This window comes from Denticeps clupeoides, chromosome 19 (genome assembly GCF_900700375.1).
Source record: "Denticeps clupeoides chromosome 19, fDenClu1.1, whole genome shotgun sequence".
NCBI lineage: Eukaryota > Metazoa > Chordata > Actinopteri > Clupeiformes > Denticipitidae > Denticeps > Denticeps clupeoides.
Window position 1 is genome coordinate 14093727 of NC_041725.1, and position 23437 is coordinate 14117163.

The window sequence follows — 23437 nt, forward strand, 5'->3', positions numbered from 1 at the left end:
AATTGGTGGTAGTACAGTGCATGGGGCTCACATGGGGATACACCCAAAACGTTACAAATACACACATTGAAAGGGTAATTAGAGATCCCACATTTCTTTTTTGTGTGGGTGGAAACCAGAATGAACACAGAATGAAAAAGGTTGCAAACAGGAAAAGGTTGAAGATCCTCCCAGATTCAGGCATAGATCCCTCTGCATAGTCAGATGTACAGGTGTACATAAAAGATTTAAAACTGTTTGTGAGGAGCTGTTTTATAGAACATACAGTACAGGCCAAAAATTTGGACACACCTTCTCGCTTAATGACCATTTACATTGGTAGATTCTCACTGAAGGCATCAAAACTATGAATGAACACATGTGAAGTTGTGTACTTAACAAAAAAAGGTGAAATAAATGAAAACATGTTTTATATTCTAGTTTCTTCAAAATAGCCACCCTTTGCTCTGATTACTGCTCTTGGCATTCTCTCGATGAGCTTCAAGAGTTGTAGTTTGTAGTTTTCCCACTGGCTTTAGTAGCATGTTTCTGCTAAGTACTCCATTAGATGGCTTGACTGGATTTCAGTCATGACTCCTTCTTACATCCTACACATTGTCATTTCACTCAGAAATATTCAACATGATTTTGCTTAAGGTCAAATCAATACAATGATTGTTCAACATGTAATAACTGAGCCTCAAGTCTATCAGGATTTCTTTTTAGCGTCCATTTAAAGCAACGTAGTATCTTGCAGTGTATTACAGTAGGTCTTTATAGGATTTCAAGCATTTCATAAGGTATTAATATAATGTATTGCTTTAAGAGCAACCTATTTTGTAGTCTTTAATTAAAAGCAATTTTTTACTCAGAACAGATGCACACACCCCCCTCTTCCTAGTCTATGTCAGTCCAAATTTATCATGCATTCATGCACTTGTAGGGTATACAGACAAAGGGTAGCCATTTAAAGAAGTTTATTTCAGGGTTTGAACTGCAACACCCACACACCTGCCCCCCCAACCAATCATATTTTTAATTAACCAAATATGTGTTGAGAGCATGGCTTGTGTTTTTTGCTTAAAATTCCCTAATGAAAGAAAATCCCTACTTTCAATGCAAAAAAAATAAATAAATAACTGAAAAGGCTGGCAAGTGGCAGCCACAGTCGCCGGGCGGTAGGAGAGGATGGTCGAGGGAGGGGCGACGAGACGGTTGGGGGGGGAGCCAAGCCCGTCCATATATGGGCACGCCGTCGAGCCTGCCTTCCCATTGGCTGATGGCCTTGTGCAGCTGCCTGTCAACAAGATGGCCTTGCTCCACTGCCTTAGCCGATGGCTGACTGTTTTGGTTTCGCAAGGAACTTGGAAAAATACTTAGGCTCTGCAAGCAGTCGTCAAGCTCAGCACCACGACCGAGACGGCCGTCTGAATTCTGTATATATATGTATATTTATGGCCCCCCGCGACATTACGTGCGTTTCCTGAAACAAGACTTGCCTTCTGAGGGGAAAAAAAGACCCGTGCGTGGATTAGCTAAATCAAGATAGCTTAACGTAGCTAAGGCTAGCCGAGTAGCTTTTATTACCAGCAGCTCGACAGCCTCGCACCGATGCCTCCCTCGTTCGGCGCCCCCGAGGAAGCAGTGCCAGATCCCTGACACGTCTGGTGCGAAAGACGCGAACGAAGCGGCGTCCGTCCGCGCCGAAAGGCAACGCTTTTGGGGTAAGATTCCGCATGCACCGAGTTAGCTGCGCGCAGACGAGATGGTAGAGGGCAAAGTCGCCGTCGTTCCTGCTCGGGTTTTTTTATTTTATTTTATTCTGAGCGGTTAGCAGGGCAGCTAGACGCTGACGGCATCCTGACATGTTTTGCACCTATTTTTTTCTTGCGATGACAATTGGCGCGCAGGTCCCGACTGTATCAGCAACATGTGTGTTTATTTCTGTGCCAAGTAAAAGCCCGGCGTCTGCGAATTGACTTGGCCTCGAAAATGTCCCGTGTCGTGTGAATTTCCGTTCACTTGTCACAATTGCAGCAGCATAGCTGATATTTGCCTAATTTCCCTCCCCCGGCCCTTCGATCGATTTCATTTTAATTGCTTGCCATTGTAGCCTGTAGTACTACAGCTGGCCACGGCTAATGGATTTCGTGGTTGAAAGCGTATCGAAATTATATTTCTGGGTTTTGATTGTCATTTTTTTTTTTCAACTGACCGCAAAGTTCATGTAACTAACTAACTAACTAACTACCGGTGAACCTAGTCAGATGGCTGTTTGTTAATATGCGCCTTAACGTCAGGCATATCTGTGTGTGTGTGTTTTTTGCTATGGTTCACCAATAACCCCGGTTGTCTTTGTGCCTAATTACAGTGTAATATTGATGTGGATCACCCGTGGCCACAGTAATATCCTTCCCACCTTTAATACTAGCAGGAAGCCTCAGATTATTGGCGCTGAATAGTTGCTAGCAAGCTGACCGCAAGGTGTGGGCAGCTAATTAAATGTCTATCCCGGGTTAGTGGGGCTATTGTACGTTTACGAGAGTTGGCAATTGACTGTTACTGTTGTCAATGCGCATAACTTTGAAGTCGCCAAGTTTGGTCGGACACGCCGTGAACGGTGTGGTTTACTCGCTCGATGTTGTTAATTCAGCTTCACTTCCGGGTGTAACAGCGTTGCTCGTTTCGTGCTGGCTGATGCCACCGCTCGTTTGACGTAGTTTTTGGTGAGCGATGCGAGTTGAGAACCTTTCGGCAGTCGCTCGACGAATAAAGGTCCGGCTACGTGTTGAAGCTTTCGCTTGTGATTGGATTAGCTTGATCACGGCGGGGCTAAGGTTAACCCGATCGATTCTCTTCATCAGTGGGCAATAGTCCGCGCGATTGATATTGAGTTAAGATATTGTAGGTTTTGTGAAGGTAACCTTGATTGTACTGAGTAGATGTTTTGCAAGCGTATTGCTTATCAGGCTCCAGTACGTGACACAAATAGAATAACACACACACACACACACACACACATATATATATATATATATATGTTGACATAACTTGACAACATAGAATATTCTTTAATATTTACCTTTTGAGGAAAAAAATGAATGTAGTTCTGTGTACCTGTCATAATACTGTCATGTTTATTGGGGTGCTAATGCAAAAGCAGTTGGCCGATAGCAGAAACAAAGCAACAATGCGTCAGACTTTTATTGTCCCCAAGTGCCACCCATCAGTTCTCCTAATCTCTCCAGACTCATCCGACTGCGATCCTCACAAAAGCCACTCGTTGTCTATTTACATCCGTGATGTATGACCAAAGCAGGAGGCCGATTGTTGCGGAGCAGTGAGGAGCATGAGCGTCCGCCACTTCCCCCACCAACAGTTGCATTGTCTTCGCCGGCGTGCGGGCGGAGGACGCCTCTGCTTCTCGTAATTTATCACCTTGCTGTATGGACTACCGGGCCCACGGACGCTGAAGGAGGAGAAGGGTGGGGGAAACTGGGGCCTATTTAAATGAGGGCTTTTTGGGGGTTGTGCAGAAGGCAGGGGGGGGCATTAATGGAGTTACGTGGTTATTGTGGGTACGGCTTTCCTGGGAAGGGTTTCATATTCTGTCATGGAAATGGAGGCACATGACTCAGGTGTGCATCAGATGCTGAGCCGGCGTTAGTCCGTGAGGAGATGAGCAGATAGCACTGAGTGTGCCGTTTTAGCGATTTTTAGAGCTCCTGAGCTCTGCGGGGATTTGCCTGATTACGTAAAAGGCCTACAACTGGCTGTCATTTGTGGCGATTGATTCGCATGAAGAAAATACTTTATCCCTGCAAAAGGTTTTAACTCAGGACGAAGTCAACATTTGGTTTGGTCATAGAGCGGCTTTGGTTATGATAAGGGCTGTATTTCTTCATATCTCATTATTTCAAGCAAATTATGTATGACTATTTCGGCACTAATATTTGCCTGCTAAAAGAGAAATTATTATTTTAAAGAATGTAGCTTTTTACAAAATCTTTTGTGTGAATTTTCCTTTATATATCCATATAGCCTAGGGCTGGTGATATAAGCAATAACCTTTTATATCAAATACTTCTAGTATTACTTGCAACTGTGTGTACACATTTTGCATTAAGAAAGAGCAGATGTTACGCATTTTTGACCCTTTGTCCTGCATATATAGAGATTCCTTGCATTTTCTTTGGTGATTTTATTTATACATGGTCTGCAATGAGCACATTTTAATATTTCAGTCAAAAGCAACAGCTTGGCTGAGGCATATATATTAAAGAGATTTTTTTTAAAGTTTCAATCAACTTAGAAGAAAGCAGTGAAACAACTGTGAGAAAATGTCCATAACAGAGTATCTAAATGACAGCTGTAAGATGTATTTTAGACATTATTTGCATCTCAAAGATAACTGAAATTGATATTCATGTGACCGGCAGCCACAGCATGTCTGCTTGTGAGGTACAATTACATGAATCGTGTTTTTAATCTGCCGCTTCTTAACAGATGATCGGATAGACAAGGGGTTTCAAACCCTGACAAAGTCATCATTCCATCCACTGCTTAATGAGGATCAGATGATTAACAACTTAATTATGTATGTGGTGAGTTGGACACACAAAAGGTTGGAATGAAAGGATTCGGTCACGGGAGGCCCTGGGATGGACTATGGGTTTAAGACATTGTGAACTTTCCCAGAGTTCTGGGAGATGGCCGTTTTCTGTCTGGGATGTCAGTGGCTGCAGAACAGTGTCGTTTATGTGTTATTTATATGTATTTCAAATGGCAGGTCTTAAGTGAAAGTGAAGTGATTGTCATTGTGAAACATGTCCTCTGCTTTTAACCCATCACCCTTAGTGAGCAGTGGGTAGCCATTAAAGGCACCAGGGGAGCAGTGTGTGGGGACGGCACCTTGGCAGTTCAGGATTAGAACCTGCACCCTTCCTTCCCTGCTAGGCCGCCTCCTGCTTTAACACTCAATTCTGCTGACGAATCAAAATTAACTCTCATTGGTAACATGTCCCTAATAACATCTTGCACCTGGTCACCCTATGGTGGGTGACGTGACCTTTACCTATAGGTTTTACATTCACTTTAAATAGAAGTACATTCTGCACAGGAGGTCAGTTGTTTGGGGGGTTGGATTCTAGGCTCTGGCTGTGTCTGTGCTGGTTTTCCCTCCCAGAGGAATATACACTAGGTCAATTCTCGACTTTAACTTGACTGTAGGTGTGAGTGTATGTTGTGTCTGTGTGTCCACAACTGGTGCTTTCCGTGGGTTAGTCCTCGCCCTGCACCCTGTCCCAGCCACAACGCATAAGGAATAGGCAGTTGTATAAAATGAGTGCATGAGTGAGTGGTTTTTGGTCTATTTACACTGACACAATTCTTCATATTTAGGTATGAAAAAATAGTACGGTTTTAGATGTAGATACATGGAGTGCTTTTTGTTAGGCTTGAAATTAGGGCTGCACGATTTGGGGAAAAAGACATATTGCGATTATTGAGATCAATATTGCGATATGCGATATGATAAAGGGCACTTGCTTGTATTTCAATGAAAAGTTGCATACAAATTACTAATAGTAAAATGTTTAATTTCAAAGTGAAACATACAAACTACTTATAACAACTTGAAATGCCCAGTGCTTTCAAAATACAATATTCTACTAAATTAAATAATCACAAAAAAGTCTTTACTTTAAAAAAACATTACTGTCGAACAACAAACCCTGGAAAGGCTAAACAACTGATTATATTTGGCCATTATAAAATCCAGTATTATAGTGCTTACGTTTAACCAAAACGTTGTTTGGCTTCTGACTTGAACACAGGAATGCATAGCTTCGCTAGCTTAGCCTAGCTTAGCTAAGGTTAAGACTTATAAAACGGGATTTTATAATGGCCAAATATATTCAAAACAATTGTCCTATGAAATGTAATCTTGCTCGAATGAGATTTGTGTACCATGTGACTTTGTAATGCTTGATGAAATTTTGTAATGCTTATTGAAATATATAATGAGCACAGTTTCCAGAACTTTATTTCAACCACATAATTTTACCACGCCACCGCAAGGGCAGTAGGATGCTACAGGCCTGCCTGGTGTATTTTGACAGTTGACAAAGTTGAGCTTGAACTTGGGAAAATTAAACCAAAATGCTAAAAAAAAAAAGCATGCAAAAACAAAAATGTACTGTCTTAATATTCAAGATGGATACTCCTATAATGTGGAACATAATTTAATTTTAATGTCTGCAAAACAGTCAATTTATAAAATACATTTGAAACACTAACCTTTCGCAATGTAAATTTTTAACTAGTTTCAATTAAATTCAAAGCAAATGATCATAACCCATACATAGTTCAGTTTATATGTGTAATAGTGCATCCGGCTTAATTAAAATATTACTACATTTCGCCGGGCGAAATAAAATATTAGCTACATTTTCACTCTTAGTACTGGCTATCATATGTTAAACTTATCAGCAGTCATGTTGCTTCTGGATCAGTGACATTGTCTTTTTAGTTGAATATATTGGCATTGCATAAACATTATTTTATTGAAGTGTTGTACAGTTTTGACACCCATAATTCATTTTAGTATTTGGTACAATAGTTTTGTCTGAATGCTTATAGAGTTCATAGAAATCTATTGTCAAAGTTTGTTTTAACAAGTGAGAGTAGTTTTCTGTGTCCCGTGCATCACATGGGAAGTTTTCAAACTGCTAGAAAGGCACAAAAAGTTCTACATACATGTCACATGTCTTCATAGTTCTGACTATGTAATGGGGATAAAGTAACTTGAATTATCAAAAGGTCCTGTTCTTCACATAGAGAATCATCCTACATAGTGTGGTTAAGGTTGAAGTTTTTCATATGTACAAATTACAGTTTACAGAGCATAATGAAATTCTTACTTGAAAACCCCTCCCACGTAGACAGAATATTGAACATGATACATAGAAGACAAAGTGCAGCAGCAATAAGTAAGTCACAGAAGGCTAAGTTGCATAAAGTGAATGTGCATAATTTAAGTGACAGTGCATAATGTTACGTAAGTTATATATTCAGTGAAGCGTAAATCGATTTATTGCTCATAGAGAACCCCAGTTACTATGTGTTGAATAACCTGATGGCACTGGAGTAGAAACTGTTCCTGAATCATGAATCTGAAACAATCTGTGAATTGAGACATATTTAGTAGATGTGACTGTAGCAAAAAAAATGTTTTTGTAATTCAATGGGTAATGGTTTCCCTATTTTTTGTTTTGAAATTAATCTTTTTTTTTTTTTTTTCCTCCCACAGATTGTACATGTTCGTGTGGTGGTGCCTCCATGTTCCATGGATGTAAAGGGGAAAATGAGTGGTGAAGTGCACAGTGGCTTTCCAGCCTAGTGGCAGATATGTTAATTTGGGTCCCATGATGAACCGCGATACCTTCTCTCACATTCGGCTTTGGTGCCCACGCCCCTTTGGCACCTACTCCCAGAACAAGCCATACAGTGGGGGCACAGGTGGCAGCGGGGCAACAGCCACCCTCTGCAAGGCTGACACCACCTGCCGCATGTCCTTGGAGAACGGTGGAGCTGGAGAGCAACCGCAAGAGGATGCTGGCACAGAAAACACCCCACCAGCCCAAGGCACCGGCCTGCAGGTTCCACCGCCCCCTGCTCCTCCCTCTCCCACCTCGCAGATTGAAGATGGAAGAGTGCTGCTTGACACCTGGTATGTCATTAAGCCAGGCAACACCAAGGAAAAGATTGCCTTCTTTGTGGCCCACCAGTTCAGCGGCGCAGGGATCCCCCGTCCTAGTGCCATGAAGGTGAAAGGGAACTGGGCCACCGACTGCACTAAAGCCAAGCGTCGGCGCCGCTGCTCGTCATATGACCCACCCACCAGGGCCCAGAATGTGTCCAGCGAGTCCCAGCCTCTGGACTCGGCGACTTCAGAAGATGGCGTCGGGGTGAGTGAGACGGACCTCTTGTCTGTTGCGGAGATGGTGGCCCTGGTAGAACAGCGCACGGCCATGGCCTTGCAAGGCATGGTGGCCCAAGGTCAAGCCACCAGTCTACAGCACGCGGTTCTCCAGGGCATGGGCTCTGACTCTGCTCCGGACGTCTACACTCCCGAGGAGGCCACTCCCCCACCTGACTCCCTCAGAGACATTGAGCCCGAGCAGGAGCAGCAGCAGGAGTGCAGGAGGGTCGCTCAGGCTGTGGCACATTTTGAGTCCCAGCAGCACCACCTGGAGAAGGCGCTTATGCGACCCAGCTTTGACTCCTTCGGTGACGACAGGGATTGCTCTGGAAGTGGTGGCGTGCCAGCCCATGGTCGTGGGGAGGTGCGTATCGCCTTCAGAGTGTCCAGCCTGGACCCACGCTCGCAGTCGGAACCTGCTGGCCGGTCCAGGTGTATGTTCATGAGTTGTGGAGCTACAGGAGGTCAGACAGGAGCCCGGGCCAAAGAGAAGATCACCTGTGATCTTTACCAACTTGTCAGTCCTTCATCTCGCGACCCAGGTGTCCTATTGTCCGGCACTCAAAAGGCGGACACGCTTGGGGAGAATCACACGGACCGTCCTCCGTCAACGATGCCGGATGCCAGTCCCGATTCAGGGGAGAAGAAGGCGGTGTCTCGAGAACGAGTGACCGGCTTCCATGTGGAGGTGGTGGTGACTGGTGCTGTGGACCAGTGTGTCTTCTATGGTAAGGACAGCACCGAGAATGTCCAGGAGGAGACGGTGTGCTTGGCCATGCCCAGCGGAAACGCTCCCGCAGACGCCTCCGAGGACCCACCCCCTGGTCAGCTGTTCTTCCTGCAGCCGCCGAACTCTGAGGAGGAGGGCGGCGATGCTGTCGGCAGCGGCATGCGTTCTTTAGACTGCGCCAACAACAACAAGCCCTCGGCCGAGCCGCTGGACCCTTCTCTGACCAGTGTGGAGGAATGTGCCGATTCCTCGCTGTGCCGCCTGTACCGCCACGTCTCGCATGACTTCCTGGAGATCAGATTCCAGATCCAGCGGCTCCTGGAGCCCCGCCAGTACATGCTGCTCCTCCCAGATCATATCATGGTCAACATCTTCAGCTACTTGCCCACACGCTCACTGGCGGCCCTCAAGTGCACCTGCCACGACTTCAAGGCCCTGATCGAGACCTACGGCGTGCACGCCACAGACTCCCGCTGGAACCAGGACCCGTTGTACCGCGACGACCCCTGCAAACAGTGCAAGCGGCAGTACGAGCGCGGAGACGTCTCGCTCTGCCGCTGGCACCCCAAACCTTACCACCACGACCTGCCTTACGGACGCTCCTACTGGATGTGCTGCCGCCGCACGGACAAGGACACGCCCGGCTGCCGGGTGGGGCTGCACGACAACAACTGGGTGCAGCCCTGCGAGCTCGTTCAAAACCGCAGCAAGAGGGATGATGGGAGGTAAAGGGCGGGGTTGGGCTGGGAACCCCAGATTTCCTCCCCTCTTCCCTCAGCTTTTGCCTTTACCTCATGCCATGAAAAATGTTTAGGTCTGAATTTTTTGCCTCCCTTTGTCTTAGCACTCTAACCTCGCTATCAAGTCTGTATGAGTTTTTCTGGGCCCCCGGAACCTCACACCCGTCGCTGGCAGGTCGATGCCCGTGAGTCGGACTGAGGCGGGCGGAAAAATGCAATTTAAATTCTGCTGCATGGGATTTAAGATCTTTGCATTTACTCGTAATGTGGTTGCAGGTCATTATTTTGGCTTGGCCGTCTCTTATCGTGCCTGGTTTCTGAGCTGGTCCCCCTGTCCCCCCCCCCCCCCCCCCCCCCCTCCCCGAAATACCCAGGAGGAAGGAATACAGAGATGCGAAAACAGCCATGGCTTGCCACTAAACGCCTAACTGTCTAGTGAAGAGGGGGGGCGGTAGGGTTGTGGAAACATTAAATTGATGAGATGCTGACACTGGGGACAAAAAAAGAGCAATTCAATGTAACTTTGCTAAGGCCTGATGTCACTTTTGTGAAAAAGATTTTATTGCTTGTTATGGATTGTGTGTGGGTGTGAGTGAATTATTATAATTATTATTATTTTGCTTTCTTCCTGTTTTTGAGGACCATTTTTTCCTCCCCTTCCCTGTTAAAAAGTGTTTTTTGTTGTTTTTTTAAACGATTTTTAGAATTCCGTTTTTTTTTTTTTTTTTTTTTTTTGCCCCCCACACCCTGTACCTCCTTCCATCTGTCTGCTTGTTGGCAGAGGGCAGCTCTTGCCAGTGCAGTCAGTCATTTGCTGCATGTTGGCAAGGAAAAATGAGAGGCCATTGAAATCTCAGCACCAGCTTCAAACCTTAATCCCACTCATTCATTCCGCCTACCTTCCCTCAGACTGCATAACAGGAAGTAAAAAGAACTTTTGATGCTGGTCACTCTGGCCTGGGTGTGGGAGACCGTTGTAGGTTTCAGTCGTCCAATGCTAATGGGAATATTTGCCTCTAAAATAAACAGAAGTGATTTAAAACTGGTATTAGACCCTTTTTGTGATTGAAAACAAAAGGTTCTATTTATTTATTTATTTTTGTATTTTTATATATATATTTTTAGATAAAGCTTGATTTATTCAAATGAAAGTATGATGCCAGTAAAATAAAAGTTGAAATTATGAAAGAATGTTAATACTTTCACCACTAGGGGGAGGGCAGCCCCAGGAAAAGAACCATCTTTTAAGCCTGATAAGATTTGTGCTGAAAGGAAAAGTGTCGCAGTTCGATTATACAGATGCGATTGGCTAGTTTTTAAGGAGTGCTGTTTGCTTCGTTTTGGTGTTTTATGTCCACATTTGATAGTATATAGGTATGGCTACCCTTAACTTTTTTTATAGTGAAAGGAAAGTGATTATAAATCAGACTGGGGGTACACTATTTTATTAGATCATTATGAAAGAGTACCTTTGGATATGGGGTGGTAGTGGCCTAGTGGGTAACACACTCGCCTATGAACCAAAAGACCCAGGTTCAAATCCTGCTTACTACCATTGTGTCCCTGAGCAAGACACTTAACCCTAAGTTTCTCCAGGGGGGACTGTCCCTGTAACTACTGATTATAAGTCGCTCTGGATAAGGGCATCTGAAAAATGCCATAAATGTAAATGTAAGTTGAGTCCCTGAAAAATATTCAAGTCAAACTAGCAAGCATTCCTTACATTGCACAAAAATGGGCCTTTAATAAAGAAAAAAAAAAAAAAAAAAGTCCAGTGACGTCTAGGAGCACTTGGATATTTATTTATGTTAAAGTGGATGAAGCTTTCCCCAGTTTTCGTTATGCATAGTAACCCCAACAGAAAATAGCAACGGCCATCATTATAAGTGCATTAGCATCAATAACGTGCCGCCACTTGGGGTCCTCGCTTATGTCCGGTATTTGTTTGGATGCCGCGATGGCCTCCTCCTCCGTGGGCTCCGGAGCCTGGGATCCGCTCCCTCCGCAGAAGCAGGCAATGAGTCGCCGGAGCACAGACTGAGTATGGCTTGATGCTGCGGGAAGAGTGATGCACCGAACATGCAAACCAAGAAGGTTTTTGCAGAGGAAATTATGCCCGTGTGTAATTTCCTACCCTCTCTTTCTGCCCGATCCCTGGTTTTCCTTTCTGCTTCTCTACGGGCCTTCCTTGCCCGCTCCTCTTCCTCCATGTCCAGGTCCACCCTCTCCTCCTTAGAGAATCGCAGGCTGAAGACAAGGCGGTGGAGCTGCGTAAGGACAGCTTTATCAGAATTTGTGTTGAACTGTAAGAATGTTCAAACAAACTAGGGAGGGGCACGCACATGCTTGTCATCAACGGGTGGGGTGTTGTAGCTCACTAGGAAGACCAGGACAATGGTGCAGAAAAAAAGAATGATGGCAAAGTAGAGGTAGTGAACCCCACACACTATATCAGGGCAATTTGAAGGGAATACGCAGCTTCCAGTGCCAAATGCAAACTCGGCACCCATTCGAGACAGGCCTATGGCGAGGCCACCCATCAGACCCCAGAAGGCCCCCTGAAACAGAATTAAGCCTTGCCATTAATTTTTGTTGTATTTTTTTTTGTTGGTTATGTTGTTCAACTTCCATCTACTTACTGGCTCATTGACCCTCTTCACAAACAGTGCCATGAAGAACACTGCAGCAATGGGTGGGGCTAAGTAGCTAGACACTGATTGGATGTAGTCAAACAGCTGGCCGCTTTGTGCAGCCTGAACAACTGGGATCCAGCAGATACTGACAGCTACGATGCAGAGAATCCACACCCTGTCAGAGATTTGTAAATTTACGATCACATAGCTTTAAAAATGCTGGGTGAAGTTACAAGGGAGGATTTCGAACCTGCCGACAATCATGAGCTCCTGCTCTCGGGCCTGTGGGCGGATTCGTGTCCAGATGTCCATGGTGAACAGGGTGCTGCTGCTGTTAAATATGGAGGCCAGAGAGCTCATAAGAGCAGCCAGCATTACAGCAAGCATCAGACCTCGCAGACCTGAGACCAACAGAGGGACACATCTTTTAAAAATCCTATTTTTATCACAAGAAAGTGACAATAGAGTAAAAAGTTGCTCAAACTTTGAACAATATACTGCACACTTTGCACACTTTGCGGTTGCCAGGTTCAGTTGTGGAGATCCACATTACAGGATGTTCCCTGGTTCTCCCTAAGCCACACCCCTTTTCTGAACCAGAATGAGTGATTCCCTGGATGTAGTTCTTTACGTGACATGTTCTGATGGCAGTTGAAGGTCAGTTCCTTATTACTCTCCTGGGATGTGGTTCTTCCAGACCAAACCTCGACTCCCCTGACACCCACCATTATTATTGTGAAGTTAAAATAAATGGTCATGATTACCAGTGGGCATGAGAGAGACCACTAGTTTGGGATATGCAATGTTGGAGCAGCCCACCTCTGTCCCACAAACCTTCTTACAGATTTCTGGCACCACACAGCCCACTTCATCTGCATTAAAAAAAAAAAAAAAAACTGGTAACACGTTCTCCAGAATTGTGGTCTATCCATTGACATTTAACAGTATGCGGTATTTCAAGGCTTACTTACCTGGGTAAAGCACACGGCTAATCATACCAGGGAACACCATAAGAAAGACAGGAAGCAGCTTCAGGTAGCCACATAGGATACAGCCAGCCTTGGCATGAATGAGATTTCGTGCAGCCAGACAGCGTTGCACAATGACCTATTGGAGAAAAGGACATAAAGTCACTATGCAAGTTAAATTGCACTTAATTTTAAGTGCATTACTCTTTATCAGAGTGGGTCACAATCTATCTGAATAAATAAATGAAAAAAAATCCCATTGACTCCACATTTATTGGATGTACCCCGAAAGTGCATGCTGTTTACCTGATCACTGCACCAAAACCAGGAGCCAACAATGGCGATGCCAAAAATGACCCCTGGCCAGGGCATGTCCCCATGCAGAGGGTCTCTCAGAAGCTTGAAGGCGTCTTCGCGGGGGATGTAGCACTCTTCTGAAATATTATAGCGCTCAGGATCCATGGACAGCCTCTGGAGCGGCAGGGCGGCACTGTATTTTTCTAACAGGGCACTGTACCCTCCTACCTCATAAAATGCTGGCAGGCATGGGTTTTTGTAAATGATAAAATAGACAAAAGGTTTTAGGCACATTTGCAGTATGTATGCACTTCTCACTGAATCCATTGCATGATGTCCAATTTGTCCTTACAGAAGCCCATGAGGACAAACGCTCCAGTGATGATGATGAAGGTCTGAACAGTATCAGTATACATCAAGGCAGCTAGTCCACCTAATGAGAACATTTCAGTTAAGAAGCAAAGCGAACACTACCCGAGTGATCAATCAAGTTATGGTTAAAGCATTTTAATCGATTGAGAACAGGGTTTCTAAAGCTTTGGAGACCTGTGACCGTGTACATGGCCGTAATAAAGAGCAGCGTGATCACAGCCACATAGATGTTCCATCCCAGAGCCTGCTGGATGAATACAGCCCCGGAGAACATGTCAACCTGCGGGAGCGAAGCTGTGGTTATTGAGAACATCTATACGTAACCTTTATGCTCATTTTAGGAGAAAAAAAACTGGATGCGCTTACAGAAATCTTCGTGAAGATGTAGAGGAACAGCGAGATGGTGGACATATATAAACTAATGCGAGTGCCTCCAAAACGCTTCTTAAGGTATTGTGGCATAGTGATCACCTGAAATGTGGATTTTATGAAGCACAGGGTAAAATATGGACAATTTATTGATTTTGGAAAACACATTTGACTTTGATTTTACTGATATTAAACAGTGAGATAAATGTTATCTACATGTTTACAAGGACGTCAAATATGAAACCTGGACAAATCTTCTGGCCACAAGTTCAAGGCCCATATTGCAAAGAACTATTGAATAATGCGAATAAACTTTTATTTGTCTGTCAATTGAAAGAGGGTGACCAAGACTGGGTGATAATAATAATAATAATAATAACAGTAGCTTTTTGGTGTAACATACCCCTGCGGTAAGGTAGACGGGGACAAACAACCAACCCAACAGCAGCACAGTGAACAGAGCCTAACCAAGGGCGAAATACATCACCATGAATGGCTGCAGACACAGTGCTGCACTCGGCAGCAAAATGTAACAGTGCTCATTATTCATATTCAATTGAATGAAATCATGGGGAATAAAGTGCCAGGGGACACACTTACGTTCCACTCGAACCCCCCCACTGCTATACCACTGGCTGCCCCTGTACCGGCCAGGCCAACAAAGTGAGCGCTGCCAATATTACTGGCGAACAAAGAGGCACCCACCTAGAAAGGAGGACATGCTGAGTGGATTTGCTGCCATAGAGAGAGGAAGAAAATCGCAACAGTTATTTGAGAGTAAAGAAAAAAAAAAACTACTACTTTAAAGACTCACTGGCCACCACACCATGGTGCGTCCTGCCAGGAAATATCCTCCCACAGTTCCACGATTGATTCGAAACATTGACTGAAAAGCAGATGACAATTTTGCTTACATTTGCAAATGCTTGCATAAGTACCAACATATACTTACCCAGATGCCAACTCCCATAACCACAGCAAAATAACATAATATGACTATTATGTCGGCTGCGTTGTTGATGTTTTTTTCTTCGCTGACAGGTGTGACTGCCTCCATGTTCAAGGCAGGTTCTGAAAAGAACTCAAATCAAAGGAATCCACTGAGAAATGAAAGGATGTCTTGGTGGAGCGGAATCTTCTTACTCAGTCAGACCTTTGGCCACTAAAGAGGCTGATGCAGGGGGTTTATTTATGGCTCTAATAATTAACACGTCCTTACCTGTGCAAGGATGGGGCGTTAAAAAAAGTAAAGGCTCTGGATCATCTTTTTCAATCAGCAGGCTGTCTGACTGACTAGCCTCCACATTTTACCTTTATTACAGTCACTGCGATAGCCAATATAGTTTTTTTTTCCCAGTGTAGATTGTTTGTGGTAAATAAGGGGATATTGTTTTGTAGCGCAGAAGAAGTAATGATTTACAAGACAATGCCACAGTTTGGTTTCCCTTGACTGACCTGAGGACATGGACAGTGTGACGGTCATGTGAAAGAGCTGACAGAAATAGGCACCCCTGCACAAAGTGTGCTCTTTGAATGAGGGAAAGCTTTTAGCAATTCTTTGTTTTCCTGAATTAGAATAATTTTTTTTACTCACCTACCTCAATTGTAGGTGAGAAGTAATCTAAAAAAATGTAATCTAATTGCATAAGAATCAAATTAGGTTTACATTTCAAAAGTGGATTTTGGTTGTATTTTTTGTTTTTATTTGTACATTTAGCTAAAAGTATTTTATATACGATTTTTAGTTTTATTTAGTAAATATATTTCCGGGTGAAGAGGTATGTATTATGTATTAAAAAGGTGCTCAAGTGTATTAAGAAAACACACAGTAAGTAAAGCAGAAAGTGGAAAGTGGAAAAAGGAGTGCAGGAGGAAATGGAAGAACATATTACAATATTGTTTGGCAATACCTTTGGCCAAAATAAAATCGGCTGATGCAGGGCTTTATTAATGGAGGTAATAATTAACACATACTGGCTGGTATGAACAAGAACTTGTTCAAACAACCAATAACGGAGTGCAGTGCCCAACGTTTTTTATACTGAAGGTGTCCACGTCAGGGAACTCTGCTGTGCCCCTATGCTGGTGCTGTGGACAGCTGGCATTCTCTAGTGCCACTTCTTCCATTGCTAGGGATAACTTATGTATGTGCCCACTTTTTCATTCTTCTCAATGGCATTTAGTATATGTAGTCACTGTTCAGTTTTTAGTAAATAATATGTGTTTTATTCTTCAAATACATCATACATACGTCATTCATCCATCACACTAAACACACTATCAAATTATTTATTAGACCTCTGTATAAATCTCACCATAAACTGTAATATCAGTGCATAAGTCATGTGAACATTTTGTGTTACATGTGAACATTCCTGAAACTGACGCTTTTTTTATTCAACGTTGCCAGATAAGTCACAAATACAAAGCTACAGACTGAAATGTGTCTTTCCCAAACCTTATGAACGTCTTTCAATTTATATTAAGCAAAACAAAAATGTAAAAAAGCGCTTGTGTGAATGCCGTTGCTACAGTGCATTTATATTTCCAGACCTCACTGTAAAAAACGAAGCTCAATTCAGCAGGAAATGCGCGGTTATGGCAACAGGACTTGACGCGTTTCCGGTACGGGCCGTTCAGGGCGGAGCCACGGTGGCTGCTGTCCGGGGTGCTGAAACCGTGAGTAGCCGCCGCTCTCGGTCGGACCTAAAATTCGCTCTTCGTCGCGGCTTAAACTCCCCAGATCTGTCTGTCACGATCGTGAAGGCGTGTCGCTCCACCTCTGGTTGGCCTGAATACGACATCCCGTGGCGTCAGCAGCCGGACTGGCAGAATTTCGCGGCAATGAATTATTAATGGCACGTGGAACGAGTGGCTTCTGGCTCAGGGCAGACCGCTGTGGATCACGTATGTCTTACAGTTCAGCAGAAATATTTAGAATTCCAGGTTAACAGGGTTCAGTGTGTATTTCTGCACTAAATAGTTGACTCCTGTCATCCATGTACCATCTATATCGTGGTAGGTATATTAAAATAAAATAAAGTAAAATAAAATATTGGCTAAACCTCAAGTTTTTCCTCTCACAATGCAAAAACCTACTGCCTATTTGTGACACTGCAGCCGAGCGTGTGGAGTGATGGACGAGCACTGTCACCACGTGGCGCCGGGGCCGTCCTCGCCTAGGGCGGCATGTAATGGGGCGCCAGAGCGAAGGTCCATGGTGCTGGTGGCGGAGTCCCATGGGCTGCAGATTCTGAGTGTGCTTCGAGGCTTTCGCGAGCGCGGCCTGCTGTTTGACTTCAGCATCCAGGTTCGCGACGAGACCTTCCCATGCCACCGCTGTGTCCTGGCAGCGTGCAGCGACTTCTTCAGGTATGGGTGTACTTCACATTACATGTTTATTTGAACTCCTTAACCTTCCAGGAATTGTATTAATCCATTGAATTTGACTGAAATTGTCTCATACAGGGCCATGTTTGACGTGAACATGAGAGAACGCGATGATGGGACCGTGACCATGAGCAACCTTTCTCCTTGTGCAGTCAAGGCCTTCCTGGATTTTGCCTACACTGGCCAGATCGAGATCACAGAGGGCAACGTGGACATGCTATTTCAGCTCTCCTCCTTCCTGCAGGTGTCCATCCTCTCAAAGGCATGCAGCGACTTCCTCATTAAAACACTTGACCTGTCGAACTGCTTGCAGCTCCTCGCTGTCGCTGAGGGCTACGGCTCGGCCCGTCTGTTGCGGCGTGCTGCCGAGTTTATAACTCAGAACTTTCACACTCTCAGTGCCACGGCGGACTTCCTGGAGATGCCCGTCTCCGTGCTGCAGACGTGCTTGGCCGCAGATAGTCTCGACGTGCCCGATGAGGGGGCCGTGCTTCAGGCGCTACTTTTATGGATCAAGCATGACCTGGAGGTCCGGCAGAGGCTCTTGCCGAGCCTGCTGTCGCATGTCAGGCTCCACCAGCTGCCTTTGGCCTCCCTGGACGTGCTGAGCCAGTCTGAGGGGCTGGTGCTGGATGATGGGGAGTGTGCCCGGCAGGTCAGGGAGGCACTGTGTCGTGTTCGAGGGTTCAGTGGCTTCTTTCCTGATGCTAGGCCCTCCACGACAGAGAGCTACATCTACGTCCACAAGACGGAGGAGAATGGGGAAATCCGACATGCGTTCTGCTACAACGTCAACGCGGATCACTGGAAGGAGCTGCCTCAGCAGGCGGCTGATCTCTCGGACATGCCGGGCTCCAGTCTCGCCAGCTTTGGCGAGAAGCTGTTTGTCACGGGAGGTTGCCGGGGCAACTGTTGCCGAACGGTGCGGCTTCACATTGCAGAACCCCACCATGAGGCAACGGCCGAGGTCTGGTGCTACTGCCCCGTGAAACACAGCTTCACCTCGGCCCCCAGCATGCAGAGGCCTCGCACCATGCACACCTCCGTCACCGCCCAGAATCGCATCTACGTCATCGGCGGCAAGACCAGGGGTCAGCGGGACGTTCACAGCCTGTTGGATGTGGAGTACTATGACCCTCTCAGCCAGCACTGGCGGTCAGTCAGCCCTCTGCCCCGAGGAATTTACTTTCCCGAAGCCAGCGCCTGCGGGAGCATTATCTACACCCTAGGATCAGAGGTGGAGATCGCTGATGTCTTTAACCCGTCGCTGGACTGCTTCTTCCGCTACAATGTGGTGACAGACCAGTGGACTCAGCTGGTGGCGGAGTTCGGACAGTTTTTCCACGCCACGCTCGTCAAAGCCGTACCAGTAAACGAGACCCTCTACCTGTGTGACCTCTCCACCTACAAGGTGTACAGCTTCTGCCCCGAAACGTGCGTGTGGAAAGGCGAGGGCTCATTTGAGTGCGCCGGCTTTAACGCGGGCGCCATCGGCATTAGGGACAAGATCTACATCCTGGGCGGCGACTACTCGCCGGACGAGATCACAGATGAAGTGCAGGTGTACCACAGTGGCCGTTCCGAGTGGGAAGAGGTGGCCCCTATGCCCCAGGCACTCACCGAATTCCATTGCCAGGTGCTGAGCTTCAATCGCTACAGAGATCCCTGGAGATCCGATGCTGTGGACTCATCAGATGAACATGGAGATCCCAGGACAGGGACAAAATGCTGCAGTTCCTCATTTGACAACAAATAAACACTTCTTTAAAACTTTTATTTTTCAAAAGTGTGAACTTTTATCTCTTACTGCAGTTAAGATATTCTGACTCTACACTGCATTAATTGTATTATATGTGTAGTGAAATAATGTACTATGAAATAATTAACAATCATTAAGGGGTACTTTAAAAGCACCAAGTAAAGGTCAAACCTTCTATATCCTCAGTCACATTGGATTGCAATGCTGTTTTATTTAAATTGCTTCAAGCACAATATGCAGACTGGTCACTTGCCTCAGATATACTGTTTTTAGATATACCGTTTTAAAGAAGTGCACTTTTCAAATCCCACAGGAGTTGATCAATTATTTTGGCTTGAAAAGCCAAAATCTTGTTCCCTTTTTTCATTGTAATTCAGCGCTTTCAAATGCCTATTATGGTGAACTAACCCACTATTAACTACTGTGCTGTGAAAATGATGGTTCTTCTGTACTGAGTGGCTAGGATGCGAGCCTTTGGTCCGAGGAACGCTTTCAACACTACATGCAAGCGCGCCACTCGTGCTTAAAACAGTGAATTACAGGGTTCGTCCTTAAACATGTATTAAGATTCACGCTGTCTTCGATTAAACAAAAACTTCCATGCATCCACTGTAGAGGAGACAAGTAATCCCTGACTGCGCTGAGCATGTCAAGTTCCCCTACGGCCAAGAAATGATGTCTTTAGGCTTTGGTGCGTGAGACCTTGGTTCGTATCTCACTTTTTCACAAGTCACCCTGCTCGATCCTGTAAACCACTTTTCAACAAACTACAGTTTTCTTTTATCATTTTATCATAGTTTGTTCACAAACAACCTTTTCCTAGTGTGAGTTGGACTCTTCTTTAGAAAAATGCAGTTTATTACACTGGTATGATGCTTTCTTTCTGCAGGTTTACCAGAGCAGTTCCATAAGCAATGCTAGTGTGCTTGTAAATTACAGGCATAGTCACTCAGATGGTTGAGAGTTTTCAAGGTGCCTAATTCATGGTATGAATTCTTTCTTTGCCTTGCATTATTCATGTCACTTTTCATGTCACATTTGTTTCAGATCACAACCAGACATCACACACAATCTGTATTTCTAATAAATGGTTTTGCTAACAATACACTGTTCTATTATAACCCGTTTAAGCACAATAAATGATGAATCACACAATACATCTGGAGTGAAAAGCATCATTGCACTCCCAGGATCCCACACTGTCAATGAACTTAATCAGATTGTCTGATATAAATCACAAACAGGATCACAGATTCTTCATGATTTTCATATCAGTTAAACAGCAAGACTTCCAAAATAGACAATACCACAACACAAACAGACTATATGGCTGTGAACCGTAACACTGTAACAATGCTTAAAGTTCTGCGGAACTGACATTTTGCTCCAGCACTTAGGAGCAGTGTACTATTTTTTTGTTGTTGCTGAGATTCATTCCATGAGGATGGCGAAAGGAGAAGGGCTGTCCATTCTGTAAAGCATGGCTCCCCAGCCCCCATGGATCAGTCTTGGTAACTCTTGACCAGCAGCCACATCAACAGCACTGTGATTAAGACAATCATGAAGTTTAGGAAGAGCTCCTGTGTGGAACGGTCCATTGTGCGGGGGTGCTGGGGTCGATGGATGTTGCGAGCAGTGCAGATTTGCTAGTGTCCTGAGTCTTGGGGTGAAAGAAGAACAGAGACATGATAATTACCCTATTGCTATCAGGAAATACTAATTAATGGCAACTAATTTGCTTTTCTGAGCACTAAACGTCAGATATCCGCTCTGCTTGTTAAGTCTTTGTCTGAGCTCACATATCCAAAGACTAAAGAGACACATTTTACTTGCCAATTGCACATACCCATGGACAACTTTTGAAATTACTAAGAGTTTAATGAAGAACTAAAACTATCTCAATAATGCTGTATTGCAAGCAGACATCTCAAATGTCACCTCAATAAAGTCAGAATTAATTGGATTTCTTACCTTGCTTTGAGCTGACACAAAGAGCACAATGGACAAATTCAGCGATGTTTCCAATGCTCTGTTTCCAATGTTTACCCAAACATGTCAGCCCCCTAATGTAGCCGATGAGCAGCGGACCGCCCCCCTCGGGCAGACAGAAGTGTTGTGGTGATGTGACACAGGAGGTATTTAGACCCATAGATCCATTGTTGGAGGATTAGAGTGGTTTAGGCCATTGTATGATGTATAGGACAAATCAACGTGTGTCTGCCAGCCTTTCCTCTGACACTGTTTCACATGGAATATTTGTAAGATGCTGGCGTAAAGACCATGTTGTCCCCATACGCACGTGTAGGACTTCTCAGGATAACTTGTGGCCAGTGGATAAAAGGTCAACATTAATATAATAAACCTTATTGGAGACACATCAGTTTTAGATGGACTAAGTTTAAACACAAAGCAAAAACCTTAATTTGGTGTGCGTGTTTTAAAGGTGATATAAGGTGTCATAACTTCAGCTTTTTCCAGCAGGGCAGAAAATTTTGGCATATAAATATGGACAATGAGGTACCAAAATTAGGTAACCAGAGTGGGCAATAACACTGTTATGTAAATTTAATGCCGACATTTAATAACAACAAGCAATAATTCACATGTTTCAGCAAGAGGTTTCTTTCACCCAGGCACACTGTAATGCCACTGCAGCCTGCGGTGATTCATGTAAACCCGTCTCAGGAGAGAGGAAGATGCGCAACATCACTATTTAAAAAACACAAGGCTCTGGTTACACCACCTTGGGCGATTAAAATGCACAGGGATTCCGCTGGAGCCTTTGAAAGTGGCCTGACATTTGCACGCTGTGTGGGGATGGAAAAAAAAAAACTGATGCACGGAAAACATTTGTTTTGAAGGGCAGTGGATGAACGCTTTGGAGGAGCTTGCCAAATACCAAATCGGAAGCAATGCGCCCCTTTGGACTGGGCTCTACTGTAAAATTTAAAGCTATACAAATTTTGTCTTGTTTCTGTGGTACTTATGTTATCAAAAACGGAGGCCGAAAAGGCCTGTCTGAAGGGCAGCCGCAGCTGTTGGCCTGACCAGTCCCTGTTTCCATGGGAATGGGATCTTCTTCCTGTCACTGGGCCAATCAGGCCATGTGACGCCTGAGGACAGGTGAAGGGGGCAACAGAGCCTTTGTTGTAAAGTTTGACCTCAGAGATCACAGGGATCCTGATCTGCCCTCACGGGAGCGGCAGTGGACGACAGACAGAAGGGTCAGCTGGGCTGACCGGACCGATGGATGAGCTCTGAGGGAGACACGTTTAAAGCCCTGGAGGTCCTCAAGCTCCAGTAGCGCACAGTAGGGTGCAAATCCTGCCACAGTTCCTTCAGAATAGAAAGCTTGGAATCACAGGTATTTGTGTTAAAGTGGCCTGTCGGTCACAATTCAGTCCTAAATATAAGAAGCAGCATGGTGCCGTGACTTCAGCAAAGTGTAAACACCTCAGTGGCGTTTACTCTCCCACACCAGCTGATCTCCCATATCAAACCACAGACCATTTGATTAAAAATATACACTGGCATCGCTTTGGTCTTTCAAACTGCTGTTGGGAAATAAGAAGGAACACAGTGGCGGTCTGATCCAGGGACTCTTCAAGGTTAGTGAACATGGCATCTGAGCAGGAATTGATGCTAAAAGCTCTGGGACAGCCGCCAGACTGTGAAGCGGACGCCATAATGGCTACAGCAGAAAGAAGAGAGGGAAGTAAGGCTGAACAGGTGGCCCAAACTCCGGAGGGACTTCAGAAGTGTTCAATATCTTGCTCTTGTGGCTGAGGGCCCACCGGTTGTCCTTGACTTGGAAAGCCTAGGACAAAGAAAGTTCGGGGGCTAATTACATTCAGTGTTTCCCACTAGATGCAGTAGCAGATTTAATAAAGAGATGCCAAAACCATTAACTAATCAGTAGGAAGTTGCCTTTTTTGTGCCTTCTTGATCAGTGCTGCTGGACGTCTGTGCGCTCCATTTTAAGCCTAAAAAAAGATGCAGTAAAGAGAATATTTACAGTGAGAATAAAGTGCATTATCATTATGGCACAGACGTGTTATTTCACGTAAGGAGAAATACCGAGGACATTTAATACATTGCACATGTATTAGCAGCACGGTGACTTTGTGTTGAGACGCATTAAAAATAACTCATATCGAATCTAAATTACCCGTTCATTTTACAATGTTGTTGTTGATCATGAATTAAAAGCGCATCGTCG

The 23437-nt window shown here is 44.8% G+C and overlaps 4 protein-coding genes across 6 annotated transcripts; 2 read left to right on the forward strand and 2 right to left on the reverse strand.

The window, feature by feature from the left end:
* Positions 1 to 1263: 1263 nt before the first annotated feature.
* On the forward strand, positions 1264 to 10128 carry fbxo46 (F-box protein 46). The gene is made up of 2 exons (XM_028961698.1): positions 1264 to 1703; positions 7289 to 10128. The coding sequence occupies exon 2, from the start codon at positions 7404 to 7406 to the stop codon at positions 9417 to 9419; it is 2016 nt and encodes a 671-aa protein (XP_028817531.1). The 5' UTR covers positions 1264 to 1703; positions 7289 to 7403; the 3' UTR covers positions 9420 to 10128.
* A 1078-nt stretch (positions 10129 to 11206) lies between these two features.
* On the reverse strand, positions 11207 to 15223 carry slc5a2 (solute carrier family 5 member 2). Its single transcript, XM_028961699.1, has 15 exons — positions 15022 to 15223; positions 14884 to 14955; positions 14670 to 14774; positions 14473 to 14532; positions 14067 to 14171; positions 13875 to 13980; positions 13681 to 13761; positions 13338 to 13567; positions 13035 to 13170; positions 12828 to 12935; positions 12314 to 12464; positions 12070 to 12238; positions 11773 to 11988; positions 11565 to 11697; positions 11207 to 11484 (listed from the first exon to the last, which is right to left on the reverse strand). Exons 1-15 carry the CDS (start codon positions 15124 to 15126, stop codon positions 11270 to 11272), a joined length of 1992 nt encoding a protein of 663 aa, XP_028817532.1. The 5' UTR covers positions 15127 to 15223; the 3' UTR covers positions 11207 to 11269.
* A 910-nt stretch (positions 15224 to 16133) lies between these two features.
* On the forward strand, positions 16134 to 20279 carry kbtbd3 (kelch repeat and BTB (POZ) domain containing 3). Of its 3 annotated transcripts, none has more exons than XM_028962177.1 (3): positions 16134 to 16213; positions 17190 to 17441; positions 17538 to 20279. In XM_028962177.1, the coding sequence occupies exons 2-3, from the start codon at positions 17206 to 17208 to the stop codon at positions 19213 to 19215; spliced, it is 1914 nt and encodes a 637-aa protein (XP_028818010.1). In that variant the 5' UTR covers positions 16134 to 16213; positions 17190 to 17205; the 3' UTR covers positions 19216 to 20279. The 3 variants fall into 3 exon arrangements, with proteins under 3 accessions (XP_028818010.1, XP_028818008.1, XP_028818009.1); XM_028962175.1 differs by having other exon boundaries at positions 16151 to 17087; XM_028962176.1 differs by lacking the exon at positions 16134 to 16213 and adding an exon at positions 16737 to 16748.
* sln (sarcolipin) lies at positions 20020 to 21251 on the reverse strand. The gene is made up of 2 exons (XM_028962180.1): positions 21190 to 21251; positions 20020 to 20878 (listed from the first exon to the last, which is right to left on the reverse strand). Exon 2 carries the CDS (start codon positions 20814 to 20816, stop codon positions 20721 to 20723), a length of 96 nt encoding a protein of 31 aa, XP_028818013.1. The 5' UTR covers positions 20817 to 20878; positions 21190 to 21251; the 3' UTR covers positions 20020 to 20720.
* Between the last annotated feature and the right edge of the window lie 2186 nt (positions 21252 to 23437).

What these genes read in the sequence shown, in the direction of transcription:
- kbtbd3 (XM_028962177.1), top strand. Translation starts at nt 17,206, where the DNA reads ATGGACGAGCACTGTCACCACGTGGCGCCGGGGCCGTCCTCGCCTAGG. An exon ending in GCGTGCAGCGACTTCTTCAG is followed by an intron (nt 17,442 to 17,537) that starts GTATGGGTGTAC and finishes TGTCTCATACAG; the next exon opens with GGCCATGTTTGACGTGAACA.
- slc5a2 (XM_028961699.1), bottom strand. Translation starts at nt 15,126, where the DNA reads ATGGAGGCAGTCACACCTGTCAGCGAAGAAAAAAACATCAACAACGCA. An exon ending in GAGCTCATGATTGTCGGCAG is followed by an intron (nt 12,239 to 12,313) that starts GTTCGAAATCCT and finishes AATCTCTGACAG; the next exon opens with GGTGTGGATTCTCTGCATCG. An exon ending in TGAAGAGGGTCAATGAGCCA is followed by an intron (nt 11,989 to 12,069) that starts GTAAGTAGATGG and finishes ATTCTGTTTCAG; the next exon opens with GGGGCCTTCTGGGGTCTGAT.
- fbxo46 (XM_028961698.1), top strand. Translation starts at nt 7,404, where the DNA reads ATGATGAACCGCGATACCTTCTCTCACATTCGGCTTTGGTGCCCACGC.
- sln (XM_028962180.1), bottom strand. Translation starts at nt 20,816, where the DNA reads ATGGACCGTTCCACACAGGAGCTCTTCCTAAACTTCATGATTGTCTTA.